Below are 24984 nucleotides of genomic sequence, written 5' to 3'. Positions count from 1 at the left end.
AAACCAATTATCTATTCCATCTGCAGAGGAAGACATCACAATGTATAGCATAGAAGAAATATTCTATATACACACACCTGAGTACTTATATGTAATAGACTTTAATTTACTCATCTTAATAGTAATATAATTCAGTTCAAAGTTGAACTACATTCACATTAGGCAAAAAAAAAACAAACCTTTGTCTCACTTGTTTTACCACTCTAACCCTTTTAATGTAAAAAAAAAAATAATCTTGTTCTTAAAGGCCATGCTAAACCTGAAAACATTTCTCCAAAAGCCCCTTCCCAGTGTGTTTCTTCCAAGGCCACATACCTCCACATCAGGCTTCACAACCAGATTTCCAATACAAGGCATGATATACTACATGCCTATATAATACTCAATGAATAAATATATATTTGTCCTTGTGAAAGTGCACAGACTGCAGGATAACAGAAAACTGATCAGGAACCTTTTTGTGTAAGATATGTTCTAACAGATTGTTAAACTTGATCATCAGCTATGGAACAGGTTGGTGTTTTTTTCAGCAAACTGAAAGTACCTTTGGTACACGAAAAGACTACTTAAAAATTAATTCAGTTTGTTAAAAATTTAGAAGCTCACTGTTGTTTTCCAGTCAATTACAGATTAATTGAATCTACCTGATGTGACTTCATGTTGTAATTTCAAGTTCAGTCTGCATGATGAGTCATTCCTTCCTTAAAAAGGAAAAACAAAGCCATGGATGTTCCCTACTGTCAAAGGAAGGGGGTGGAAAAAGGGAAACTAGTCAGGTTAGAAATCTGGTAACAGCTCAACAATAATCGCTCCTTTAGTCACAGTAACTTAAGTTTCCATTACCCTAATTTTAAGTTTTCAAGGAAGTACAACTGGTTTATTTATACACATTTAGAGAAGATTATAAACACCACACGAGACCCATTAGAAATATAGAATTTATTTCTCTTTACATTCAGACAATAGTATATTGCAGATTCAAACATGCCACACTTGTATCACAGGTGACTTATGGATCCTATGTTTATAGTTGTGATAGCTATTTCTAGCCCAGATCAACACAAAACGTGTTTCTGGAGTGGCTCTCTCAAGATCTTTAAAAGCCATTAGCAGCCATTTTTGCAGAAGGGTAATCTTGAAAACTCACCTCAAAAAGTCATCTGTCGTAGCCTATGTTAAACAGCTGCTTGTGGTATCTTAACTTTACAGCTCCAGATCTCAAGAAAGCAATTTTGACAGTAGCAGTGGACAGAGAGATCAAGGATTTGCCCTTTATCTTCCCTTCTTCAGGTAGCAGTTCTCAATAAAGGCAATACCATGTTATAAGGCCACCACAATCTCCATGGTCCATAAACTGTGCTTTTGGCAGGGCAGCTCCTTTCCCACCCTTTAGGGTCTGCAGCCCTTGCTTGCCTCCCCACCTTGTACATCCAGGTGCAAGCCAATCAAAGAAGTCAGTATTACAGTTCTGACAACATCCTAAAACATGTTAATTAAGTCATCTACAACTAAAAGTCTGAGCAACCGGGAAAGGTAAAATTTTGTTATGTTTAAACCTTCAAAGTACCATGAGCAAGAGGTATTTTCACAACCAGTGTCCCAACAGCATCTGTTCAATGTTATTTCCCTTCACCTTACAAGCTCAGAAAAAAACTGATGCTTTTTAACTTTTGTCTCAAGTCCCCACACATTCAGCTTAAGAATACCACGAGCTGCAGTGCATCATCACATGAATCAGGGCAAGAGAGCAAGATGAGTGAAAAGGGAGGGAGTGGTACAGACACACTGTCCTTGGCAGGCTCTGTACCAGCCATACAGAGAATATGCATACAGGTGAGACAGATTTTGTTTTTCCAGTTTGTGGTTTGGTTTTATTTTCTGGTGGTGGGTTTTGTTTGTTTTTAATTAAAAAACACTATTCCTGCTAAGGCTGGTTGTGCAAAACTAGTTTTCAAGAACCACCATTCAGTCTGACTCTGTTCCTGCAGACAGGTTTCCTACTGATCCATTTCTCACTAGCATCTTGCTGAAGTTTTTCTGCTGTTCTTCCTTGAAAGTATCTTTGACTTTCGCTCGTTTCAGCCCTCCATCCCTGGAACAGAGAAAGAGAAAAAAGTAACCCATCATGATTATTACCACTGTTGTTATCAAGCTCTATAATAATATCTGAAGCCAATTCTAGAGTCATAACCTAGATTACTAAAAAGGCTTTCTTCAGGACTTCTAGAACATCCAAGTTAAGCATGTTGATTAAAACATTTGCCTTAAGCCATAATGTTTATTCAGTCCAAATTTTGAGTTTAGCCCATTAAAGAAACCTAATCATGTTTATAACAGGTTGCACCCACCATCAAAGTCTTTGCCAATCCGAGATGCTATTTCCCTAGACTGTAGAGGCAGTCAAACTTGCGCAACAGTATGGCTGTTTCTTGCCTTACTTCACTCAGATAGTTTGTGGATTCTCTTCATCTGAATCTTGCTCTCAAGTTTTCTTCATACAGTCCTAGCAAATCTAGGCATTATACTGCTACTTACTGAGGTAGGACATGAAAATGTCCAAGCAGAAAGTCAAGTCCGTGTTTCACATTTTGTTGTCAGTTTTGCAGAGTAACTTCACTTCTGCTCCTTAATCTTTGCATGAGCCTCAACATGAGAAACAACTGTGAAGGAGCCCTCTTTGAAAGTATGAAGCCTTTAGGTTAAACTCACTGCATAAGAGCTACATGCTCCAAGGACTTCATGCATCTTATTTTTACTTTTACATACACACATGTGAAGTTACTCACTTGTTTTCTCCTGAGTGGAATGAAGTTATATTGAATGCTATCTATCACAAAGCTCAGGGAGGAAGCCCCTCTCAATCAAACAACAGATAGTCCATGAACTCTAACAAGGATGGCATCACTCACCAGGGAAGTTCAGTCAGTCCTCCTTGGCGAGCAATGGCTGACTTCACTCTGTTGGCAAACTGAACAGCATCTTCACCTTCCTTTAAGGGTCATAAATTCAATATGGTCAAAGCAGAGAGAAGTAAATCGAAACAGACTTCCACAGCACTTTTCATTTGCTGCCTCATCAAATTAGCTCACCACCAAATGATCCTTCCCTTATCATACCAACACAATCCGATGTTCTAATGTGATGATGATTTAGCTCATTTTCCCCCTAAAGGGTTGAAATTAAGGGCAAATTTTGCTCCAACAGGATCGAACATTAAAAGCACTGCTACTGTGAACAGCACTATATTTACTGCTATCCTTTGCATATTTGATGCGCTGCTGATGGTGCTAAGCTGCATCAGGAAAAGCTAGTCCAATCATACAAAGTCAACACTAACAGAAGTCCAGTATAAAACTCTGATTTGGAAACACAGGGTAGGTAGGGGTTTGGGGGAAACGGAGAGGCATTTGCAGACACAGCCAGGGTCTTAAATAGTGGTCAGTCAACCAGATGCTACATTACCTGTCTAACCATTGGTGGCATGTACCACACATTGCAAACAATGGCCCAGCTGGTCATTATTCGCAGCAGATAGCTCACGATGTTAAATTTGCTGCTGTTCCAGAATGCATCTCCAAACTGAGGATCATACTGTAAGAGATCACAAAAAACATACAATAAAACCTTTTCCTCACAGACCATCACAGCCTATCTCAGATCTGAGGTGGATGCTTTCAGTCGCATGCTAGAGTAAATTGACAACTGATCCGTTTGCTCAGAATGGGGCTTTAGAACAATAAATCTTGCTTATTAGTGCTGCTAACATGACAGAACCAGGAGCACATGTTACCCATTTGCCCTAACAGCCAAAAGAGCTAAGTCTGCTGCAAGCTGCATGCTTCTCTTCAGCACTTGCAAGGATTAGTTAGACCTCCCTTCCTCCCAGCTTTCTGAAGGAAGAGGCTGAGCCCACCAGGTCCTACCAACCATGCTCTACAGGCTGAAGGACTTCACTTTCATTTCAGCCACTTCTACTCTAGGAGTCTTCCACAGCATGTAGCCAATTGCCAAAGCTATGATGCTTTCATTAGCAGCTGTACCAAGACAGCTTCCTACCACCCTGACAAAAACAGATCCCAAACTTTGAAATTTGGATGACAGCTATTTCCACTTACTTTGATTGCAACAGGATAGATTGTCCCTCCTATTTCAAAGCTCCCCTTCTTGAACATCATCACAGAAGTATTGTTTATGCAGGTGCCTGTCCAGAAGAGAAACTGAAGTCATTACCTCACACAACCTATGACATTTTGATAGCAACACTCCACCAGTGAGCACGTCTTAGACTCACTGAGGAGGAAATGCAGACCCTTTACGGGTATGTTACGCATCTCTCCCCTGCTTGCTTTTATTCTTTGTCTGGTGACTGACTGAAGCCAGAACATGTACAAAAAAAAAACAACCACTAGGCTGAGGTTAGATCCATAGGACAGTGAATTGATATTCACGAGGTAAAAGAACCAATCTTCACATTCTCCAACCAAAGCTTCTGCCAGAAGACCCAACAACTTCATCAAACAGTACTGTGTTCTTAGTGTAACCTCTTTAAAGATGAAAAATAGGAATGCCCTAATAAAATCTAACCCAGAGGTTAAGATATATTTGAGCAACAGAAGCTATGAAAAGAGAGCAGGCATGACATCTACACTGAACAGAGATAAGGAACATTTCAGCTTCTTACCTTCTGGAAAAATTAAGATAGGAAGCTTGTTTTTATCCGCCACATGTTCCCTGAGTCTGTGGAAGCAAAAGGAAAGATTAAAACAGCTCTTTTCCACTATTCCTTCCCCAGGCATATGCATTAAAAATATCTTTACATAGAACACATTTGCTTAACACCAAAACCTTTTACTGGACGGCAATTTGCACATGCTTTTGTGTTTCTAAGAAACATGAAGTTTTGTGCAAGCCACTCCTTAGGTCCCTAGCAGATTACACTGAGGTAACATCCTGTTTTCTTTCTTCCAAGTTATTAATGCCTGTCAGGGAAGCTAGCAAATGTATGCCACTCAGTCAGTCCAATTAACTCTAATCAACTCAACCTGAAATAAATTGCCTACATAAGAAAACAGTCTTGCACAGTGATGTGTCCAGGCGCTCCTTACTTAACAGCAGGTTTCTTTAAAAGGACCCCTAAATGCCTACAGCTCACACTACCTGAGTAATACTCAGATGACTTGGCAAAGCTGCCCTGCTGCGTGGAGGCCAGTAAGGTGATGAAGAAGTTAACCTGTCAGAATTAACCTAAAAGTTCTTTAAAAATTCAGAAGAATTTGTCGGTGTGCTACACTGCTCATGGGTATGTCATTGGTGACATTCTACAGTAAACTGCCTTTGTAAGCAGTTCAGTTTTATAACTAGACGCATTTTTTCCCCCCATCCAAAAAAGCAATGCTTGTTATTTCTAGTGGCTCAACAGTTTCAAATGAAGTCAAGATAGTTTGTGTCACACAAAGCCCACTTTTTAATTAAAATTCTGCAACTTTCTCTTGAAGAGAAATACTGATTATCTTCACATCCTTTCAAAATGTATATTTGAATACATCAGACATTAGTTATTAAGCTGATGGCTACCCAGATGAGATTTGGTTTGAGTCTGCATGGCCTTTGGTCTGAACCATTTCATCGTGTATAACCTTTTCAAGCCTTCATTGGTGAGCTGGGAACCTGGCATTTTGACCGGTCTACTATACCAAAGCCCACACAGGCAAGTACATTCTGGTCATTCTGAATGATCCAGTTTGCTGCACACCACCTCTCCAGCTCACTTCAAGAACTGCTGTTGAGCTACTAGTATATTGATTGCTTCCAACCCTATTTACATCTACCAATTTGCAATACCCCACATCACTCCAACCTACAGTAATGTAGAATTGCAGATAACTTGTATCTTTGCAATTAGTATTTATAAGCAGCAGTCATTATTTAGAATAAGACAATTATATATGGCTCTTCCTAAAAGCAGATGCTTTTGCAAGTGAGTCTTTTGCCCTCCTGAGATCCCAAGGGTACAAGTTTCCCATTTCATTTGTAACCTCATTAGCTTCTTGACTTCTGTCTTTCTGAAGATTTAATTCCTTATCTGGGTCTTTGATTATTCAATGACTCTTCGGGGATTACACACCCAGACATGGCTTCTAAGGCACCGGTAGGTACTGGGGTTATACTAGTGCTGCAATCCTCATAGGAGAAGGAAAACTCCTACCTTCAAACCCAGGCTGATGGAGCTCATCTGGCCTTGTATGGTCTTCCATCAAAGAGAAGGACACTCTTACAAAGCCTACGACCTGCGGACTTTGCTGTCACCATCCTAGCTAACTAGGCCATGGCAGTTAAACCTCAGGTGTAAAGGGTGGGGCCAGTTCTGTGCAAGCTGTGCTTCACCTAAAAAATCCACTGCGCAGGCTGGAAGAGCTTACTCTCACTTGTCTGTATGGACGAGCGAGGGTTCTAAACGGTAGGTGACAAGGTGCATGGAAAGCTGCAGATCCAACATTGCATGTGGGTGGACCAGCACATGGGTAGCTCGAGTTAGCTCAGGAGTTGACAGTCGTGGTCGGACATTTCCTGATTGCCTAAGCGCCCTTTTTTCCAACCAGATTTGCATATCCCACATGCCCTTGGTCATCGTGCTTGTAGTAAGCATGGTTAAAGCCCTTCCCAAATCTTCGCTCGCGAAGCCAAGCCATCAATCCCCCGGCTCCAATCCACACCTCACCTTTTTGTCACTAGATGGCGGTCTTTGACTTCAGAGCGTTCAAACCAGACATGAGGACAGGCCTTGACTGTGGCTCTCTGAATAATTCCCATTAGTCCACCGTGAGCCTGGCCAACCTGCAAGCCCAGTAAGGCACATCAGCATGTGAGACACCTGAAAAACAGAACTTTCTCTTCTTCGTGCCCCTCAGAAAAAACCCAAACACACTGCAAACCAGGACTGGCCAGTGCCCATAAAGCTAGTTAAATGCATTCACTTGAAAGGATCTAGACACATGCATGGAAGCCTGATCTCAAGTATTTCATCAGATGAAGAGCCTAGCATTGACACTGCCAGAAATTTGTTACTGGTAGACCAGTTTCAACATAACTTATACTTTTCCCCACTGACTAGTGTTGAAGTTAACATCTCTACTGTGAAAGTTCAGTAATGAACTCCACAACCAATACCCCACAATCTTTCTCTTTCCTGGTCTCTCTCCCTCTGCTGTGGTGACCATGGGTCTCCTCATACCATTGCATAGCATCCATCATTTGTCAAAATGATCGCATCTATCGGTGATGTGTGGTTGGCAACACAAATTCCTCCTTTCTGAGGTTTGTTTTCCCTGCAATTACATACATTTTTGTTAGACTACCAGTGTGCTAAACGCCACATTACAAACACAACAGTTTCATAAAGGTGTCAGGCAAGTCAATACTTCGCTGATATTAACCTGCACATCAGGGAAGAACTGCCCCACTTCAAATGGAATACTCACATACACAGAAGTATACACACACTTTTGCTATCATAAGGTCAGCTCACTCACTTGTTATGGTAATGGATAGTACCAGACAGAGCTCTGACAAGGATGCGGGAGCATGTGAGGTGGACCACTTCACTCAGATAGTTTTTCACACTGAAAGAAATCACAGGCATCTGGAGCATCCTGTAAAGCAGCTAGACACACACAATATTCTCCACCCTATTCAGCACAACTCAGGGCTGAATTTTCCCAGTATGCTGGAGCAGAAGGTTATTCCCAGCTCTACTACTCATTTGATACAGCAGCTCAACCAAGACATGCCATACCAGTGGTCTCACTTACATGGGAAAGGCTGTCAACTCCTCACTGGGTTTATTTTATCACAGCACTGTTATCTTCCCTACAGTGCTCTCTTTGAGTCTCTCATGACAGCAAGAGGAGCCCATCAGGAATCACCAAACTCAGTGCCAAGCCTGGCAAGAAATCAGCCTCAGCCCAAGTTCAAAACATCACTAAAAGCAAGGCCACAAGCTTGTGGGCAGACTATAGAAGTCTATGACTTGCAAAAATCTGTCCAGTCCTAATATTGAGCTGTTTGCACTGATGCAACTTGGCAAATTCACCTCACATACCACACACAGTACCTACCTGCTGTTAGGCAGCTGTCCTACAATCATTGTCCCCACAATCATGGAGGTAATCCCAATGGCAGCAAGGGTAATGCTACAGACAAAATGGACATTACATCAAGATAAGTAGTTTTGTTCATTTTAATATTATTTTGATTTTTAAATGGAAAGGGATTGCAGGAATTCAGTTATTCCTCAGTTCTCTTTAACCCAGTAGTTCCCTGGCATTGCTTAAGAATTCCTTGACATTGCTCAAAATCGTAGTCTAGCAGAAGCAGCAGATTCAGACAGCCCAATGCTGTCAGAGTTTTAGAGATCACCCAACATATACTTAGGTTGCCAATACACGTGACTCGGAAGAATTCACAGAAAAGATGGCCATTAGCCTTACTCCCAAAGTAGACAGCGAGCTAAAAGTGTTCTGACTGGCTTCTTGACCATTTGAAGGAGAGTTTAAGCAGGTTAATCGTCTGTATCTGCTAATGCTGCTTTTAGGTTAAAAAAGATGAGATGACATTTCCCAAGAAAATACAAAATTTGGTGTTCCCAGACTGGCAAAATTCCTCAGCACCCATGAGCTTACCGCAGGGGCAGCAGGAAGCAGTATCGCACTATAACCCCAATGACCCACACAATAGTTAGCCTGAGGCTGATGTAGTGGAAGTTGACATTAGTCCTTGTTAGGAGATTCCAGGAAACCAGCTCTTCGGAGGAAAATCTTTGGGTGACTTCATCTTCCACAATGGCCTCAAACCCTTTTCTGCAGAAGTAGAATATGTCAGAGAATTCAAAGTCTACTCGATGTGGATGCACAATTTCTTTCTCCATAGGCGTTTCATCTCTTTCAATGATACCTTGGGAAGGTAAGAATAAATATATAAGGAAAACACTCTATACGGTAACCATAATCCTCCAAACCACTTGCCACATCACATTATTCAAGGAGACAAATTTACTCTCAGAGCTCCTTATATGATAACAAGACCAGATGGGTAATTGAACACAGAATAGTCTTCAACAGGCTAGATCTAGCTCTTCTTCCTCGCATGGACACCTTGTGCAGCAAATATACCAAGTTATGTTGCCCACTGAAGATGAAGCAAGAAAACAAAGCCTTTCCCACCATCTGAGAAGTCCTTAACTCCACAAATTCATCCAAGACCATCTTATGCTTCCAAAGGAAACCAAGCAAACCCTTGCCCTTTTCATTCCCTTCCAGTGCTCTGTGTATTTAAGGGCATTCAGTCTTTCCCATGGAGGCTTCTCTGTTACCTAGGCCCACCTCTTGTTAGACAACCAGATCTGTTGTGGGACAACAGACAGTTAGATCTGGTGTCCCACAGCCACATTCAGCTGAGATATGCTCTACTGCTACCTGCCAAACCCCCAGGCTGCAACAGCTATCTCACATCTGTGCACAGACCAGCTCTGAACCAAATACACCTCTCTCCCTTCACAGCACAAGTCTCCTCTGTAAGCACAGACAGGACCACAGTAATTTTTGTTTTATTTCAAATCAAACACTCCAGCACACACAATGTCAAAGAAAGTTCTGCCTAGTGGTGCCTTGATATAATGTAGTTTGGCACTAACAGTTGTGTTTCAGTTGAACTCTGTCCACATAAGCCTGGCAATAGAAAAAAAAACCTGGACAGTTCAGAATTGCACTACAAGTATTCTCTCTTTTCCCTTTTTGTTTTTTATTCTTACGGTCTGATAAGAATGAATCTCTAAGAGCTTTCAAAGGCAAGAACAAATTGTGTAAGTTAAATATAAAGATCAAGTAGCTGCATTCTGACAATCAAGTCTGGTTCTAGAAACTGATGACTGAAGAAATCTAGAGTAACATTTAATCAGAAAAACCATCCCATGAGACAATCAACTAGGATTACAGAGATCCAAGTTCAGGTTGTCACTTTATCAGACACCCTCTGGCAAATTGCATAATCTCTACTTCCATGTTGAGATGAAAAAATGGGAAAAAAAGGAAGCACCCAACTGCTTCAAGCTACTAGGCATTTCCTGCAAATACACATCCCGCCATGTGCAAATCTGCATCCCAAGGAATGTAAGCCAGCAGAAAAATTCTGTGAATATATTTGCTGTGCAAATCACAGGCAACATTTAAATTATAAGTGACATGCAACATTTAAATTATAAGTGACATGGAAAATCTTTGTATTGCATTATAGCATACATACGGAGCAATGCAAGAAGCTCCAAGATACAAGTCCCACAGATCACTGAGGTAAACACTAAAAGAACAACATGCAACAGATGCCACACTGCAACAAAATCTGTTAGCACCTTCAGCTCTGAACTTGACAGCCACAATTAGCAATTCCACCAGCAGACAATCTCAGTGCATTGTCCTATCACTAGCCTATAAATATAAATCATTAATACGACACCCAAACACCCACATGCCTGTTGGGATCTAAATTATACAAACATGCATCATATCAAACATTTAGCAGGATGAAGTACACTTGTGTTGCATTTGAAATCCAAACCAGAGTTCTAGTTTGTGGTTCCATTTTTCTCCTTCAGCCCCTTAAATCTGTACATTGTGAAACATCCAGGACTGCAGGTGAATCAGCCCAACCTGTCTGATCCAGGCTGCTCCTGGGGTAGGAGACTGGTCGTATAGCCAAAACACACATCAGGATAATTCTCCAGCACCCATTACACAGGTATAAAGTACCTCTCTTCTCTCCAGTTCCCAGGAAAACTGGGAATCCTTCCCCCTTATTCAGCCCCCAGTTCAGCATCAACCAAGCAGTTAGCTCCCCTGGCTCTTCTTGGCTGAAACCAGCCCAGGGTTAGAGTTTAACACGCTGCTGGCACAGCCAAGAGCACAGCTCTAATGACTTGCTTTAGCAGCCTGTGCTGTTGTCATGCAACATCCCCGTGCACAAGCTGCCTTTCAGGCTTAGGACAAGCTACTCCAAGAGCCAAGATCTCAGCAGCACCTGAAGGGGTTATGAATAGAATTAACACACATGCTGCTAGGATGATATACTTAGCCTTCTTATGATCAGAAGTAACATTTAATGGCCTTTAATCCATTGGCCATGAGCAGAGCTGAGCTTGCCAAAGACAGATGAAAGGGGAGCAGCAGGAGTAATTAGACAGGAGTACAACAAACATCACTCAAACAAAAAAACCTGCAGCCGCTACTTTACTCAGTGTCACAGCACAAGCCCCAAGCCTTAAAGCTCACACACTCTAGTCAGCTAAATCATACCAGGCTCAAATTTTACACTACCTACTTACAACCACACTATTTGCATAAGCTTTTCTTTTAGTGGATGTCACTTTCAGAACTCTGAACTGGCAGCATTTTTGTGGCTTTTAAACCCACCAACTTGAAGAGAACTGCCTTTCCACACAGCCAACACCCACACTGACAGCTGAAATCTGGTTATTTAGCTGCAATGAGATAGACTTCTAGCCTCCCAGTACCCACTCAGCCAATAGCTACCTACCATTGGACTTGGCACATAAACACGCTACCCTCTAATACCAGAAGACCTTAAGGTGGCAGCACCAGGTAATTCCCACATAGCAACTACACCAGCCAACATTTTTCTTGGAACTGTTCCTTATCACACCTCCAACACCGGGGCACTGGTTGCATTTCTGCCAAAAGATGTGAAATACACTGGATTTGGTACTGCAGAGAAAGGTAGTGTCCCCTCAGTCATGCTCTCTCATCTTTCATATTGAGGGACACTAGATTTTAAGGTCTTTCAGAAAGACCATTTTTGCACTGCCTGGGAACAAGAAAAATTGCGTAATGCTATGCAATGCTCCCTACTATACTGACCTACCTCCTGCTGAGGACTGGGCAGCGAGGAAAGATTGAAGAGGTGCTACCATTCCCCTTCAGCACGTGTGTAACGCACACACAGACATTTACATGCACCCTGTTTTACTCGCTACTCCATAATTCATTATCACCAGGATTTTATTCTCCCTCAGTAAATACTGCAAAACACTACTGGGCCTCTCCACCTGCTCTCGGTCTGTCACCTCAGGGAATGCCAATTTATATACTGCACTTTTAGGTCTACACCTGCCCTGGCCCTCCTGTACTTTCATCCACATACAGGAATCCAGAATCCTAATCACAAGTCAGTCCTATGCTTAAAAAACTCCCAAAAGCAATATACAGAATGCAACTTGGCACTGCTGACTCCACATCTCGCCTACTCCTCATACCTTCTCAAGTGAGGAATAGTTGAAGGGAACAGCTTACTGCAGGAAGTCATCTACAGGGGAAAAAGATTTTTATTTTTAATTTCAAATCTGAAAAAGATATTAAAAGTGTGCTTCATGACACCACTGCAATTGTGTACCTTTATCCATAAGATCGCTTGAACAAAGCCTGCATGCAATGATCTATATAAATGACTTCAGCCCATTTTTACTAACTAGCACTAATGCTTCAGACAGCTGAGTGCACTCAGATTAAGTTCTGAACTGTAGCACATATTAGCACTATACACCCACTCTGTCACACATACAGGGGGAACAGGCACTTGTGGTTTTATGGAAAGATAGCTCATAGAACATAAACTACTAGGCGGGTCGCTCTCCCTTTACCTTTCTTTTTTTCTAGAGAAAAAAAAAGCTACATGCCAGAATGATCAGATGTCTAAGAAGACAAAAGCTCCTCCTGTGCAGCTAAAGCAGTACATTTGGATCTCTTGCCCACTCACTGACCCATGACATGATGGGCTACTATCACCCTTACAGGAAGAAAAAGGATATCTTGCTGCATCCCTGACAACCTGTGAAACAGCAGGGCAGTGACATTATCTGGAAGGATCACTTGCCTTACCTCCTCCCCATCCCCCAGAAGAATGAACCCAAACCCAAAACTTTCAGGACATTCATGAGCAATACTTTGAAAGCCACTTTGAAGTCAGTAATTAAATAAGACAAATTTTAACCTGTTTCAAGAGCTGCTGTGCAGTACCTCCAGTTTATTATTACACATGCTAACTGACAGTAGCATGCGCTACCATCAGAGACTGTTTCATGCCTGGCCTGCAGATAGCGCAATACCAGTGTTTACAGTATTGATAAGGATACTCCTCTGGAGATGAAAGGCACGCAACCAGCTCAGCAGTTCAGTCCCTATTACTGCATCATGTTTGTATGAGCTAATTTGTAGAATCAGGTAACAATTGACTTGTCTACTAACTGGCAAGGTGGTCCTGCTTCCAGCTGTGCTGCCTCATGAGACAGCACACAGAAAATGCTGATGCTGCTGTCAAATACTGTCAAGAAATGAGCAAATCAATAGCAACAGCAAGGCAGTCAGAAATCAGGAGATAACCAAGCACTAGCTGCAATGCCTTGTTCATCATTCTCATACTTCCTGGGCAAACTCAGACTGCTTTCACTGTGCTTACTGCTCCCAACTCTTACAGCCAACTCTAACCTAGTACAGCCTAGCACAACATGCACAGTATGGGTTAGGATACAGTAAAAGAACTAATTTCAAAATTAGGCTAAAGGAAGAAACATGAAGCAACTCTTCAGCTGTTGTTCTACAAATGCTGAGTACAAGAAGTTTGCCTGGCAAACACTGAGGTAACTCCAGGGTCAAAAGATAAATAGCAGATGACTGAGAAAAAAAAAAAAAGAGAACTAGTGTAGCACCACATACTTCCAACAGTCCTAAAAGAGAAAAAGCACTGAGCTTGGGAAAGAAAACTGCTGTCCACTAAACATTCAGATGTTCCCAGACATTAAGTGCACTCAAATGCAGTTCGGACCAAGATAGCTGGCCAGCAGCCCTGCAAGCAGCAGCCTTCAGGGTTCAAAACAAAATCCAAGCTTGTATTGTAACTCTAAAAATTCCCTCAACTGAAGACAGCCTCCATCATAAGCTCTACTTTGTTTTGTTAAACTTAATGTTATTTCACACCCTTCATTTCCTCATCCCTTGATTTTTCAACCATTCAGCACAAGCCAGCTTTTACTGGTATCATTCTGCAGGAACAGTTCTGGTGCTAGTAGCATTGCAAAACAATTAAATGCAAGAAATAGCTTTTCCAGTTCTCTCAGGTACACATCTAACTTCATTTGAAAACGTCTCAGTGCTACTTTGAAACATTAAACTTATCAATACAACTTTACCCCAAGCTCTCACCATTAGTAGCAGAAGTCTTTATCTGTGGCTGTGGCTTTTTGACACCTTTTTCTATCCGTATAGTTGCCCACTGTTGAAGAGAAAGAAAATATTAATTTCACAAATGCAGTATTCACTTAAGATAAAAGCCACTTGAAAAAAAAGCAGCAGTTAATCAAAGACAGGTTGTGATTTTCAAAGAATATCTTCACCAGGCAATCATCACTCATCTTCCTCAGCTGGGTCCGGACAGCTCCTCCAAAGAAACACTGCCCCAGTGTACTTTATCAAAAGGAACCTCAGTGCCAGTCAGTACCTCCCAACTGCTTGCAGCCTTCAGAGCTGACTGTGATCCACAGATGTTTCAGTTCCTGCTCAGATACACAGCCACCAAGAGCCTGAGATAGGCCTCTGCCAGCCTTGCTACTCGCACACCAGCCACCAAATCACGGATGCATGGGAAGCTCCAGGAGATGAGAAAGACAGCAGCTCCTGAGCACAACAGCACACATTCACAGAGCCAACAGACGCACCACAACTCAGCTAAACAAAGCAAAATAGCATTTGCAGTCATAGGAAGTCCATTTTAAGTTCAGTCTCATTTAAAATAAGATTGCCCCAATATTTTTCCAAGCTGAGCAAAACTGAAATTTCCCTTACACTGCAGCTGCTCATTTCTTAGCATTTTAAAGCTCTGAGCAGCAGGAAAACAGGACAAATCACCACCTCTAGTGCAGAGCTGCAGCCCCTTCTCCTGCCCTTGGGAAGGGCTGCCAGCTCATTGGGGTTAACCTGCTCTTTTCTAGCAGGTGGGCTGGAAGAGGGAAACTGAAATAGGTGATAAAGTAAGCTCCGCTCTCCAAGGAGTGTCCAAGCTTCTCACTAGCTACACTCACCACAAACCTCTATGGCAGGGACACACAGGCATCAGGACACTTCCTCTCATCTCGAGCCCTGATGCAGCTGAAGCCAGTTTAACCTGTTCTCAGGCCAAATGGCTGTCTTGACCTTCAGCTGACTCAGTTCCACAGACTGCTTTTAAATAGCCTTTCCACCGCCTACATCAGGTTTCCTTTTTACTGGGTAAACAATCACAACCCCTTTGCCACCCCAAAGCCTGACCATGATGACAGAGTAGCCCTTCTGACCTGGATCCTTCCTTTCCCCATGTGGCAGCTTTGTGAAGGGATGGAAAGCTCAGCCAAAGACAACTGACTTTGTGGTTCCTCATTATTAACATTAATTCTTCACCCATGAGACTTAATACTATTTCTAGGAATACTGTTACAATAGGTGTTTCCAAGACAGGTGACCTGGCTGAAATGAGCTCACATCCAAAGACCAGGTTATTACCCTGTTCAAACATGAACAACTTCAGCAGTATCAAAGGCATGCTTTGTTTTAACAGCATACAGATGGTCCTCACTGGTCTGCATAGGAAAGGACTCGGACCAATGCTAAACCATGTGGTTTCCATCTCTCCTCTCCAACAGAGCTGTAGGGCATTTGGGGACACAATTCTCTTTTAAAAGGTCAATATCCTGTCTCATGGCATTACCTCCACCATGTAACTCCTCAGCAGCTAGGACTGCTTACTGTTTCAGGTCTTGCTTAATCCCAACCTACCCTGCCAAAATATTCACTTGGGGCTGTTTTCAGTTCTGCTGCTGCTAAGGCAACAGCAATTCCAGGAGCTAATTTTACCTGTAGGAGTAATTCAGTACTTTGTGGCTACACCCCATTCTCAGCAGTGCTATGGCCATGAAAGCTCTGGGAAATGCCAAAACAAAATATTGTTCAAGAAAGCAACTACTCATAATACCTCAATTTCTACATTTCTTCTACTGAATGGATTTGGGGGTACAGGCAGACCAATGAATGCATTATGCAATCATTCTCTCACCAGACTTGAACCACTGTATTCAATGAACTAAAATCTCCACAAGCTTGTAAGTTACTTATTACATAGAAGAGTAAGAACATACTTGGCTATGGTCTCAGCCATGTATACACTAGCTGAGAAAGGAACTTTCCATCTTCCAAATCCTCTCAAACTGGTAATCAAAACCTAGCACTGCCACCTTTTGCTTTGCAAAACCTGGAAGAACAGTTTCTGTTTGGTGCTCAGAAAAAGCATAAAACATTCCCTACACAATGCTCTTGCTGCAGAAATCTTGCAGTTACAAGTTCACATTAGACAATGTCAAAAAGTTTGAGCCTCAGCACAAGCCATGAAGACACAAGCTACTGCAACATGCCTTTGTAATGTCTCAAAAGCTTGCAAATCCTACTATACTGTAGTATCTTGACATTTTTCTACACAAAGAAGGCAGCGAACTCCTCCAAAAGGAGAAATTGCAGTCATGTAACCCAAGTACATTTCTACTGCTTAGATGCATTTATCTATCCTATTGCTTCTAAAGTAGTCTGACCTTTGATCCACAGGTTCCTATAACTCCATAAAGTTGCAGCACGCCACCTGGCCCATGTGAGGGATAGGGGCAAAGAGAAAGAATGGAAAGGCTAGTTCCCTTTGACCTCTACACATGCCCTCCCAGGAGATGCAAGCACCACCGCAAGCTTGACACCAGCATGGCATCTAGTACAAAGGTTGCACAGAGCATTCCAGGGAACAGATTACTTGTGCTAAGGCAATTTTACTTCTAGTGCCAGATCTCCCTGGGGATTTAAGCACACTCCATAAAACCAGCAAGGGTGAGACTGGCTCCCCTCTTGGCCAGGAGCCTTTGAGGCTTCATAAGGGCCCACATCTATCAGAAGCTACAGCAAATAAGTTTTAAGTTCTCTATGTCAGCTTTCTTCTTCCCTCAATTTCATATATTTCCTGTATCATATTTTCAAAAATTGTATGTTCCAGCAACCAAGCAAAACAGACATTTTTACTTAACTTAAACTAATCCTTCCACTTATTCCCAGGCACCTAAAAAAGGCACTATCATCAAAGGCAAAATTTGATATTTGATCAAGTGAAAAGCTTGTTTATACCCAGTCTGGAAAACAAGAGAGACATCACATGCAGCATGTGAGTAATTTCCCTTCCTTCCTGCTAGACAGGAATTTGCACCATCCATCACCACTTCAACCAGATCCTACACTAAAGAAAAGCTTTATACTACAAAGAGCTATCATAATGTAAGATGATCCATCACACAGAAGGGAAAACAATGTGTTTATGTATTACAGATCAAAACACAGAACGAAGTAAGGCACAGACTCCATTCTACTCAGAAGATGAGCAAAAGCAGACTGGCAGGTCTTTTGGATTTATCACTTACCAGTAACACTGACTGGTATCTTAAGTGGCTTCTCCCAGTTTGCGGGCTGGTGCTGAGCAGGCAGTCCCAAATACCTTGAAGCAGACCTAAGTCTTTATCGTGGATTCCTGAAGCGGTTTTGGAGAATGAGTATAAAGCAACAGGCTCCTGAACAGATTAAAAGTAGTCCTGCAGCTGGGGTTACCCACTGAACTAACACAAAGTTAGAAAGCAGCATGATCATAGAAACTACACAAACACCACCACAGGTCTGATTTTGAAATTTTGGTATTCCAACTGCTCAAGACAAAGTAGCTTCAGTGCTTTAATTACACAAGACATGGTCTGAAGACACCACACTTCACTAAGCAAGGAAAACATATGAACCTTTCCCTGCAAAGATTTCGCTCCTCAACCCCATAGAAAAGGCTTCTAATTTATCAGCACCATAAAAACAACCAAACAGCAAGTTATCAGGCTATACAAAACAGCCAATGAGAAATTTCATTTACACATCACTAAGCAATTCCCACATATACAGGTCTTCTGCAGCACTTCAGAAATATCCAGTTAGATCACAGAGGCCAAACAATACACACATTATTTACAAGAGATGTAAAAAACAAAAACCAAACAAAACAACTCATCTCCAGATAAGATATTTATCAGATAGGCAACTATTTCCAAAGGCAAGCTTGACATGCTGTTTCATGAAAGCACATCTAGAGATACTTTGTTAGGATCAATCACAAGCCAAGTTATTATGAACACTTCAGGAACTTCCCACATTTCACTAACAGATGGACCTTTGCCTTTCACCCTATTTATCACCTTTACATCACCTCTGGCTTAATAAGCAATGCTTGACATTATTCAGAAGAGGAATTATTTACAATAACTGAAATCCACAGTCATGTGGAGTCAGATCACTGATGCTCCCCTACTTAAAGGGACTGCCAGGTCATGTTCAGGGCAAAAGTTTATATGCTAGTGTCGTGGTTTAAACCCAGTCAGGCAACTTGTTTGCTCACTCCCAGTGAGTGGTGCCGGGCTGACAACAATCAAGGCCCCCCCCCGGGGCTCTCTGCTTCCCCGCTCCCGGAGGAACGGGGAGGAGGATTGAAAGGGTGCAACTCCTACGGGTTGAGACAAGAACAGTCCAACAACCAATGTACAACACAAATCACCACCACTACTATCAACTACAACAATGATAAGAGAAAATAACAAGGGAAGAGAATACAATACCACCAGCCAAGAAACGAGTCCCACCCAGAAGCCCGTGTCCTTCCAGGTAACTCCCAGTTACCCCCCACCCCGGGCATGACGTGCTGTGGTATGGAATACCTCCTTGGCTAGCCTGGGTCAGGTCTCTGCTTCCTCCTGGCTTCCCCTCCTCCCTGGCAGACCATGAGCCTCACAAAGTCCTTGGTCAGGGTAAACATCAGTTAGCAACAACCGAAAACATCGGTTTCACCAACACTGTTCCCAGGCTGGAAGTCAAAACACAGCACTGCACCAGCTACCATGAAGGAGAAACATGACTGCTACTGCTGAACCCAGGACAGCTAGCTTAGGTAAGTGCTCCTCCTTGGAGGTTCTCCAAACTTCAGTAACAAAGACTTCACAGCACCTCCCACGCCATGCTACATTAACACAGCAAAATCTGCAGGCCAATTATTGGGTTGTTTTGTGTGAGGAGAGGAAACCATCACCACCAAGAGGAGCAACCATTCCTGAGAGAGCAAAAGGTCTTTGTGGTCTCCCATGACATCTTTTCCTCATTCTGATGGGACATCATTACCACTGTCTCAAAGCAGCTTTCCAAATTCTTCTGCACACAAGTTGTATAACAAGTCCTTCCTGGTCAACAGGTATCCAAAGAACAATAGAGTCCAGCAGGAAAAAGAAACAAGGGGATCAGCAACAGAAATGCCAAGCAGCTTCTTTTACGCCAGCATCACAAATTGTTACTTTAAGGTAAGCTCTGTATACAGCTGGTGTTATTTTAACAGCATTTACTTAATATCAGAAATCCCAGTATTCACATGCTGTGAAATTGAGAGCAAGTTCAGATCAGAGTTGCAAACCAGAAAGATGCTGTGTTAACTAATGATGCAACCCCAGCTGTGCCAACCTTACTTATGTGCAAGGAGCCTTGATGAAAACACACATAATGGCCTTCATAGGACTGGGGTCTAAGTTAATACAGCCCAGGGATTTACTTCAAGATCATGCAGCAGATTTGCTGAAATACTATTCCGAAAGACAGTTCAAGCCCTGTAAACAAGGGTACCTCAATTCACATAAGGCACATCTCCAAGACATGCTTCTTGTTAATATCTGAGCTGGCAGCCTTCAGAGTTACTGTCTCACTTCAGACCTCTCCATTTCTTCCTCTGCCCAGCAGTCCTTGCAGGATATCAATTACACAGAGGCCTTCATTGTCACTGAGCAACGACATTAGTCAGCAAAGCCTGCTTCAGAGGCCAGTGAGTTAAAGAAGAAACAGTCAAAAATGATTCGCTTATTTATTAGCTTACACATTGTCCTTTTCCCTTCCCCGCCCTTATACCTAGCACCACCTGCAATACTGATGGTGGCTCACAGGAAGAAGGCTGTAGTCTGACATACTTGGAACAGGACAGCCACACTGCCAGAGTCTTCTGCAATGCAAGTTAACTTTTGCTTCACCTCCCAGCTACTGAATAACGTTACACCCTTATCTAGCAAAAGTATATTTGCATAAGCAGCTATTAGAAAGTGCTTCTGTTACAACGGGCCACTATTAAACCCAGATGGACTAGTTACAAAAAAACCACCAATGACTTCAAGCATCTAATGTGCATTACAACCCTAAGCAAACACCCAAGAAATGCTTTTCCTGTTAACTGCAAGCCCCACAGTCAAAGAGCCTCAAGAGATCAGAGAGAAGGTGTGTGTGCATTCAAAGCGCTGGCAGTCATCAGCAAACCATTAGCCCAAAAATACACAATAACACGATGTTAGTTTATAGCCAGGCTGTTTCTTAATACAAGTGCGACCCAATAACTTCGCTTCCCTCAGACTAGCTCATTTCTTAATATTCACAAGTAACACACATCACACAGTTTAAAACTACAAGTGTTCTTCCACTAGAAAGAACAGGCAGGGCAGTCTGTACAAGCGTGACTGACAAGTCAACCCTTCTGTCTCAAGAACACCCAAAAACCCCAGCAGACTAAAAGAAAAAAAAACACCAAATCCAAGAAGAGTATTGGAACTAGTTCTTAACAAGGTGAGCTACAAATCTGTGAAGCAGCAATCATCCCTTGGGGGGGGGACACTCATCACCACATATATAGGCACACAGTCTAAACTAGTCCTACAGATTTTCTACAAACTAATGGAAACTGCTCCATGGTAGCGGCTGTTCTATGGGCCTTAATGAAACAAATCACTTTCTGAAAGGCTGGATTTCTCCACTGCTTGTCAGGAGAGCTCAAATGGCATGCCTGCAGGGGCCTTATCAGCCCTAACTCATAGCAGACATTATAAAAAAGTAAATTAACTAAGAGGAAAAATGCGACCAAGAGATAAAGACACACTAAATTTAAAATTGGAAGCTATCTGATGATGTCTAAAAACAAGCAGAAATGCATCATGGTTGCAGGAGGCAGTCCCCAGCACTTCAGCAATAAGAAAAATTTCTGTGGCAAGTGATTTCACAAGCATCAGCATGGCAGATGACTAACCCAGACTAGTTCCTCATAGGAACAAACTGCTGCTGGATATGCTTTTGCAAAAATAATTCAGCATTTAAGAAAAAAAACAAAACATGCTAACATGGTGCCAAAGATCCTTTTATTAGCACAGAAAGGGAACCCACAGGCACAAGGGAGCAGTGTCCTAAAAGTTTGTTTAGTTTGGTAAGGCAATTCAGAAGCAAGTTAATATACTTTAAGGAATATCAATGTGATGGGGGAAGCCAGTTTTCTAATAGAAAGTAGTCTGCCTGTCATACTGCCTTCCTTGTATTGGACTAGCTGGTCATCCTTTTCTGCTCTTTTCTCCCCCTTACCACACAGGAAAAAAATACTCTCCATATAAAGCTGGTCATCCCTAGCACAGTACTTCAGAGTCAAATGCAAGCCCCAAAGCAAGCCAGGAGAATCACATCCTCAACACTTGCTGTCTGCACAAGCTGCATTTTGCTTAGAAGCACGTGCCTTGCAGAGGCATCCCAGCACAGTGAAAAAGCTATTATGCACTAACTGATCTCCCTTGTCAGTAACATCAGACAATTGAAGTACAAGAACACTTTGTTCCTAAAAGAAGCTTTTCTCCTCCCTTTTCTTGGGCCATGCCTGCAGGAACAGATTTATTTTTACTGGCAAGAAAAAAAACCCTCAAGTATTAGTCCAGTATCATCCTCAACTTGCTCCCTGCCACAGCCTAGATAACAACTAAACACCACAGACTCATTTTTATATGCCTATTTCATCTGACATGACAGTGGATTAGCAGACTGTAGACCCTCCATCTACACAGTCCCTGGACTATGGTACCCAAGTTGACAGACTTGGACCCTCACAACAGATTAGCTTTAACAAAACACATACTGTTACCTGACAACTGCTGTGTAAGAAACAAACCTCATAGCCACTGTATTCTCCCACTATGCCAACATGTGGGATATAAACAGGCAAAGCCAGAGAGCAACATGGCATTCAGCTGGCATGCAAAAACATCTACCACTCTGCAGACAGCTCAGGTGATAATAACCCACCAAAGAGGAAACCAAGGCAGCAGCACCATCACCATCTTACTGAGTGTCCTGCAGGCTCGAGAGTCTATGCTCCTGAAAAGACAAGGAAGACTGCCTGAGAGATCCAGGGCTGGAAGCTTAGGGAAGCTATTAAGTTAATCTGTGTGCTGAAAAGTTTTAGCCATCAGGTATTGCAGCATCCTATGACTCATCCACAAAATGGACCACTGCTTCTCACGAAAATGTCTGCATACTCAGTTCAACATCCCAGAAGTTTCAGACACCCAGGCAAGCACAAGGCTAGCAGCTATGTATTTAACACTTGATGCTAATGTGCTTTTCGGCAGGGAAAAGTCAACTGTGACAACACATTTTCAGGCACTCTTGCAGGCACTGCTTGGAACTGGTCAGCAGACTATCAGCCTGTCTCTGTCAGGTTGCTAACCAAGGCAGACTTGTGAGCCAAGAAATAAGAAGCATTTCACACCAAAAAAAAAAAAAACACAAACAAAACAAAAAACCACACACACAAAAAAAAACAAACAAAACCTATTTCAGGGATTCTCTCCCTACAGGTATTCTGAGGGCATAAAGAATTCACAGGCAAAGCAAGCCGAAGTTGAGATAAGTGCATTACCTAGGTGGATTGCACTTCTTCACTTTCCTGCAGCAAATCCACTCTCTTCCTCAGAACACTTTCCAATTTGTCACTGGCGTTTTGTTTATGTATACATAACATTATATATGATATTTATATACAGACTATTAATATCACATTTTTCATATATGAATGAATGGCTCATAATGCCAGAAATTATGTCATGAAAAATTAATGGCAACTATCAAGATAAGTCATTACTTCCTCCCTTAGGCATCACAAGAATTCTTACAAGTCACTATTATTGATATGCCATCAGCTGCTTCTTCATACTTCTGCCCAAGACATTTTGAATCACCTCTTGTTGCAACACTTGATGACACTATAAAAATACCTATTAATGATCTAACAATAAAGAATGTAAATTGCTAAATGGTTAATCACAGGTGAAGGCAAGTCATCCAAACAAGACTATCTTACTAGGCCATCTGGCTTGCTCCCTCAGGCCAGTGTGACCTTCATCACCTCAGCTTCTGCTATCCAAAATTTCTTTTCCAGCAACAGCTGTGTCTTCTACCCCTAACGGTTATCCTCACGCAATCCAAGGCCCCAGAAACTCCTTCAAGCAGGTTCATTCTCACCCAAAACCTTACAGCATTTTAACTTAAAGGTACATTTAATAGACAACATTTTTATTAGTGGCTGGTGGGTTTTTTTAGCTGAGCACCAATGATCCTGAAGGCACAGAAGAACATTAGCAAGGTTTGACTGAAAAAGCTCATAGAACATGATTAAATTAGACTACAGCTATTTTCCATAGTAACACATCAATGTATATTGCATTGCCACAGGTGCTCCTTGTGCCATTTTACTTCTCCTTACGACTGTTTTGCTGGGTTAGGTTCTCCTCCTTCTTGGTAAAAAGCACAATGAAGATTTAAATAAGACCATTTTGAAACACTTCCTCACCACCACTCTGGGCTTCAGAGAGAGCACTTTCACACACACTGAACTATGCCCGTCAGGAAAGCAACTCCTTCGTGAGAAACTCATCTCCCCAGAGATTTTGGGGAAGATGGAGACTGAGGTGCTGGACACGGTCAATAGGATGGGCACTCAGATTTCTGAGCATCAGCACTCTGTACATTTGCAGTCACAGGCACTGGGCATGCTGCCATATATTTATACCCTCCAAGAACATGACCCAGCACAGTTTCTCTCAGGTAGGGTGCAATTGACACCATGCAGAAACAACCACACCCAGGACATGGTACAGCCTTAGGTAACGCAGTTTACTTCACACTCCTGCAGGTCCAGAGGAGCGCACGCCGGAGTCTGCACAACCACTAAATTCATACACATTCAGGTTTCTGCCAAAGGGCCTGAACACCAAAACTAGAGAGGAACACAGCCGGGCAGCACATAACCTACTCCTCCCAAGACCGCGCCCCCCAAAGGACAGCGTTTCTCTGGGCTGCCCACCCCCTCACACCTGCCCGCTGGGCCTTCACGCCCAGGGCGGCGGCGGAGGCGCAATTACGCTTCCGCCATCCGGAGGGAGCCGAGCCCCGGCCAGCGGATCCCACCAAGCCTCCTGAGGGACGAGGAACAGACACGCCGGCGTCACCGAGCGGAGAGAAACAGCCCGGGCCAGGAGAAGGGTAGGCAGGCCAAGCCCCGCCGGGGTGCCCCCCGCCCCACGCCGCCCTCAAGCGACACCTCACAGGGGAAGCCATTTTGAGTCCCCCCACCCGTTTGAGGGGACGGTGGCCTCCACCTACCTCCAACGTCTTCACCAGGACCCATAAATAGGCCTCGGAGATGCCCAGCGAGACGCCCAGCGCCGAGGGCAGCACGATGAGGGTGAACACCAGCACCACCCATGCCGTGCCCACCCGCAACACGACCGACCACACATCCTCCATCGCGGGCACTGCCCGGCGCCTCCACCGACGCCCCCGGTACTGAAAGGGCGGACTTTTGCTCCCACCGCCCTAAAGCCCCGAGGCCGGCCCGGCCCCGCCCCGCCCCGCCCGGCCTGGGCCGGGCAAGGACAGCACCGCCCCGCCGCAGAGTGAAGTTAAAGAGGGCTATGGGGGGGGGGATTGGTTTAGTACCTTCGGG

At 43.1% G+C, this 24984-nt stretch overlaps 1 protein-coding gene across 2 annotated transcripts; it reads right to left on the bottom strand.

Moving 5' to 3' along the window:
* Positions 1–922: 922 nt before the first annotated feature.
* Positions 923–24955, bottom strand: LOC133283493 (glycerol-3-phosphate acyltransferase 3). 2 transcript variants are annotated; one of them, XM_061480302.1, is made up of 12 exons: positions 24642–24873; positions 14262–14331; positions 8679–8949; positions 8115–8189; positions 7530–7619; positions 7232–7325; positions 6719–6834; positions 4682–4737; positions 4116–4201; positions 3463–3591; positions 2910–2989; positions 923–2092 (listed from the first exon to the last, which is right to left on the bottom strand). In XM_061480302.1, the coding sequence occupies exons 1-12, from the start codon at positions 24783–24785 to the stop codon at positions 1966–1968; spliced, it is 1338 nt and encodes a 445-aa protein (XP_061336286.1). In that variant the 5' UTR covers positions 24786–24873; the 3' UTR covers positions 923–1965. The 2 variants fall into 2 exon arrangements, with proteins under 2 accessions (XP_061336286.1, XP_061336297.1); XM_061480313.1 differs by lacking the exon at positions 14262–14331 and having other exon boundaries at positions 24642–24955.
* Between the last annotated feature and the right edge of the window lie 29 nt (positions 24956–24984).

This window comes from Pezoporus flaviventris, unplaced genomic scaffold (genome assembly GCF_033815535.1).
Source record: "Pezoporus flaviventris isolate CSIRO_AGI_PZ_B2104156 unplaced genomic scaffold, CSIRO_AGI_Pfla_v1 ptg000002l, whole genome shotgun sequence".
NCBI classification, from domain to species: Eukaryota; Metazoa; Chordata; class Aves; order Psittaciformes; family Psittacidae; genus Pezoporus; species Pezoporus flaviventris.
The sequence above is the reverse complement of the archived record's forward strand: the minus strand, read 5'-3'. Positions and strand labels throughout refer to the sequence as shown.

Coding starts and splice junctions, on each gene's coding strand:
- LOC133283493 (XM_061480302.1), bottom strand. CDS start 24,785: ATGGAGGATGTGTGGTCGGTCGTGTTGCGGGTGGGCACGGCATGGGTG. Junction 6,835..7,231: donor ATGATGGATGCTATGCAATG/GTATGAGGAGAC, acceptor CTGGGCTTGCAG/GTTGGCCAGGCTCACGGTGG. Junction 2,990..3,462: donor TGCCACCAATGGTTAGACAG/GTAATGTAGCAT, acceptor TGACCCTTAAAG/GAAGGTGAAGATGCTGTTCA.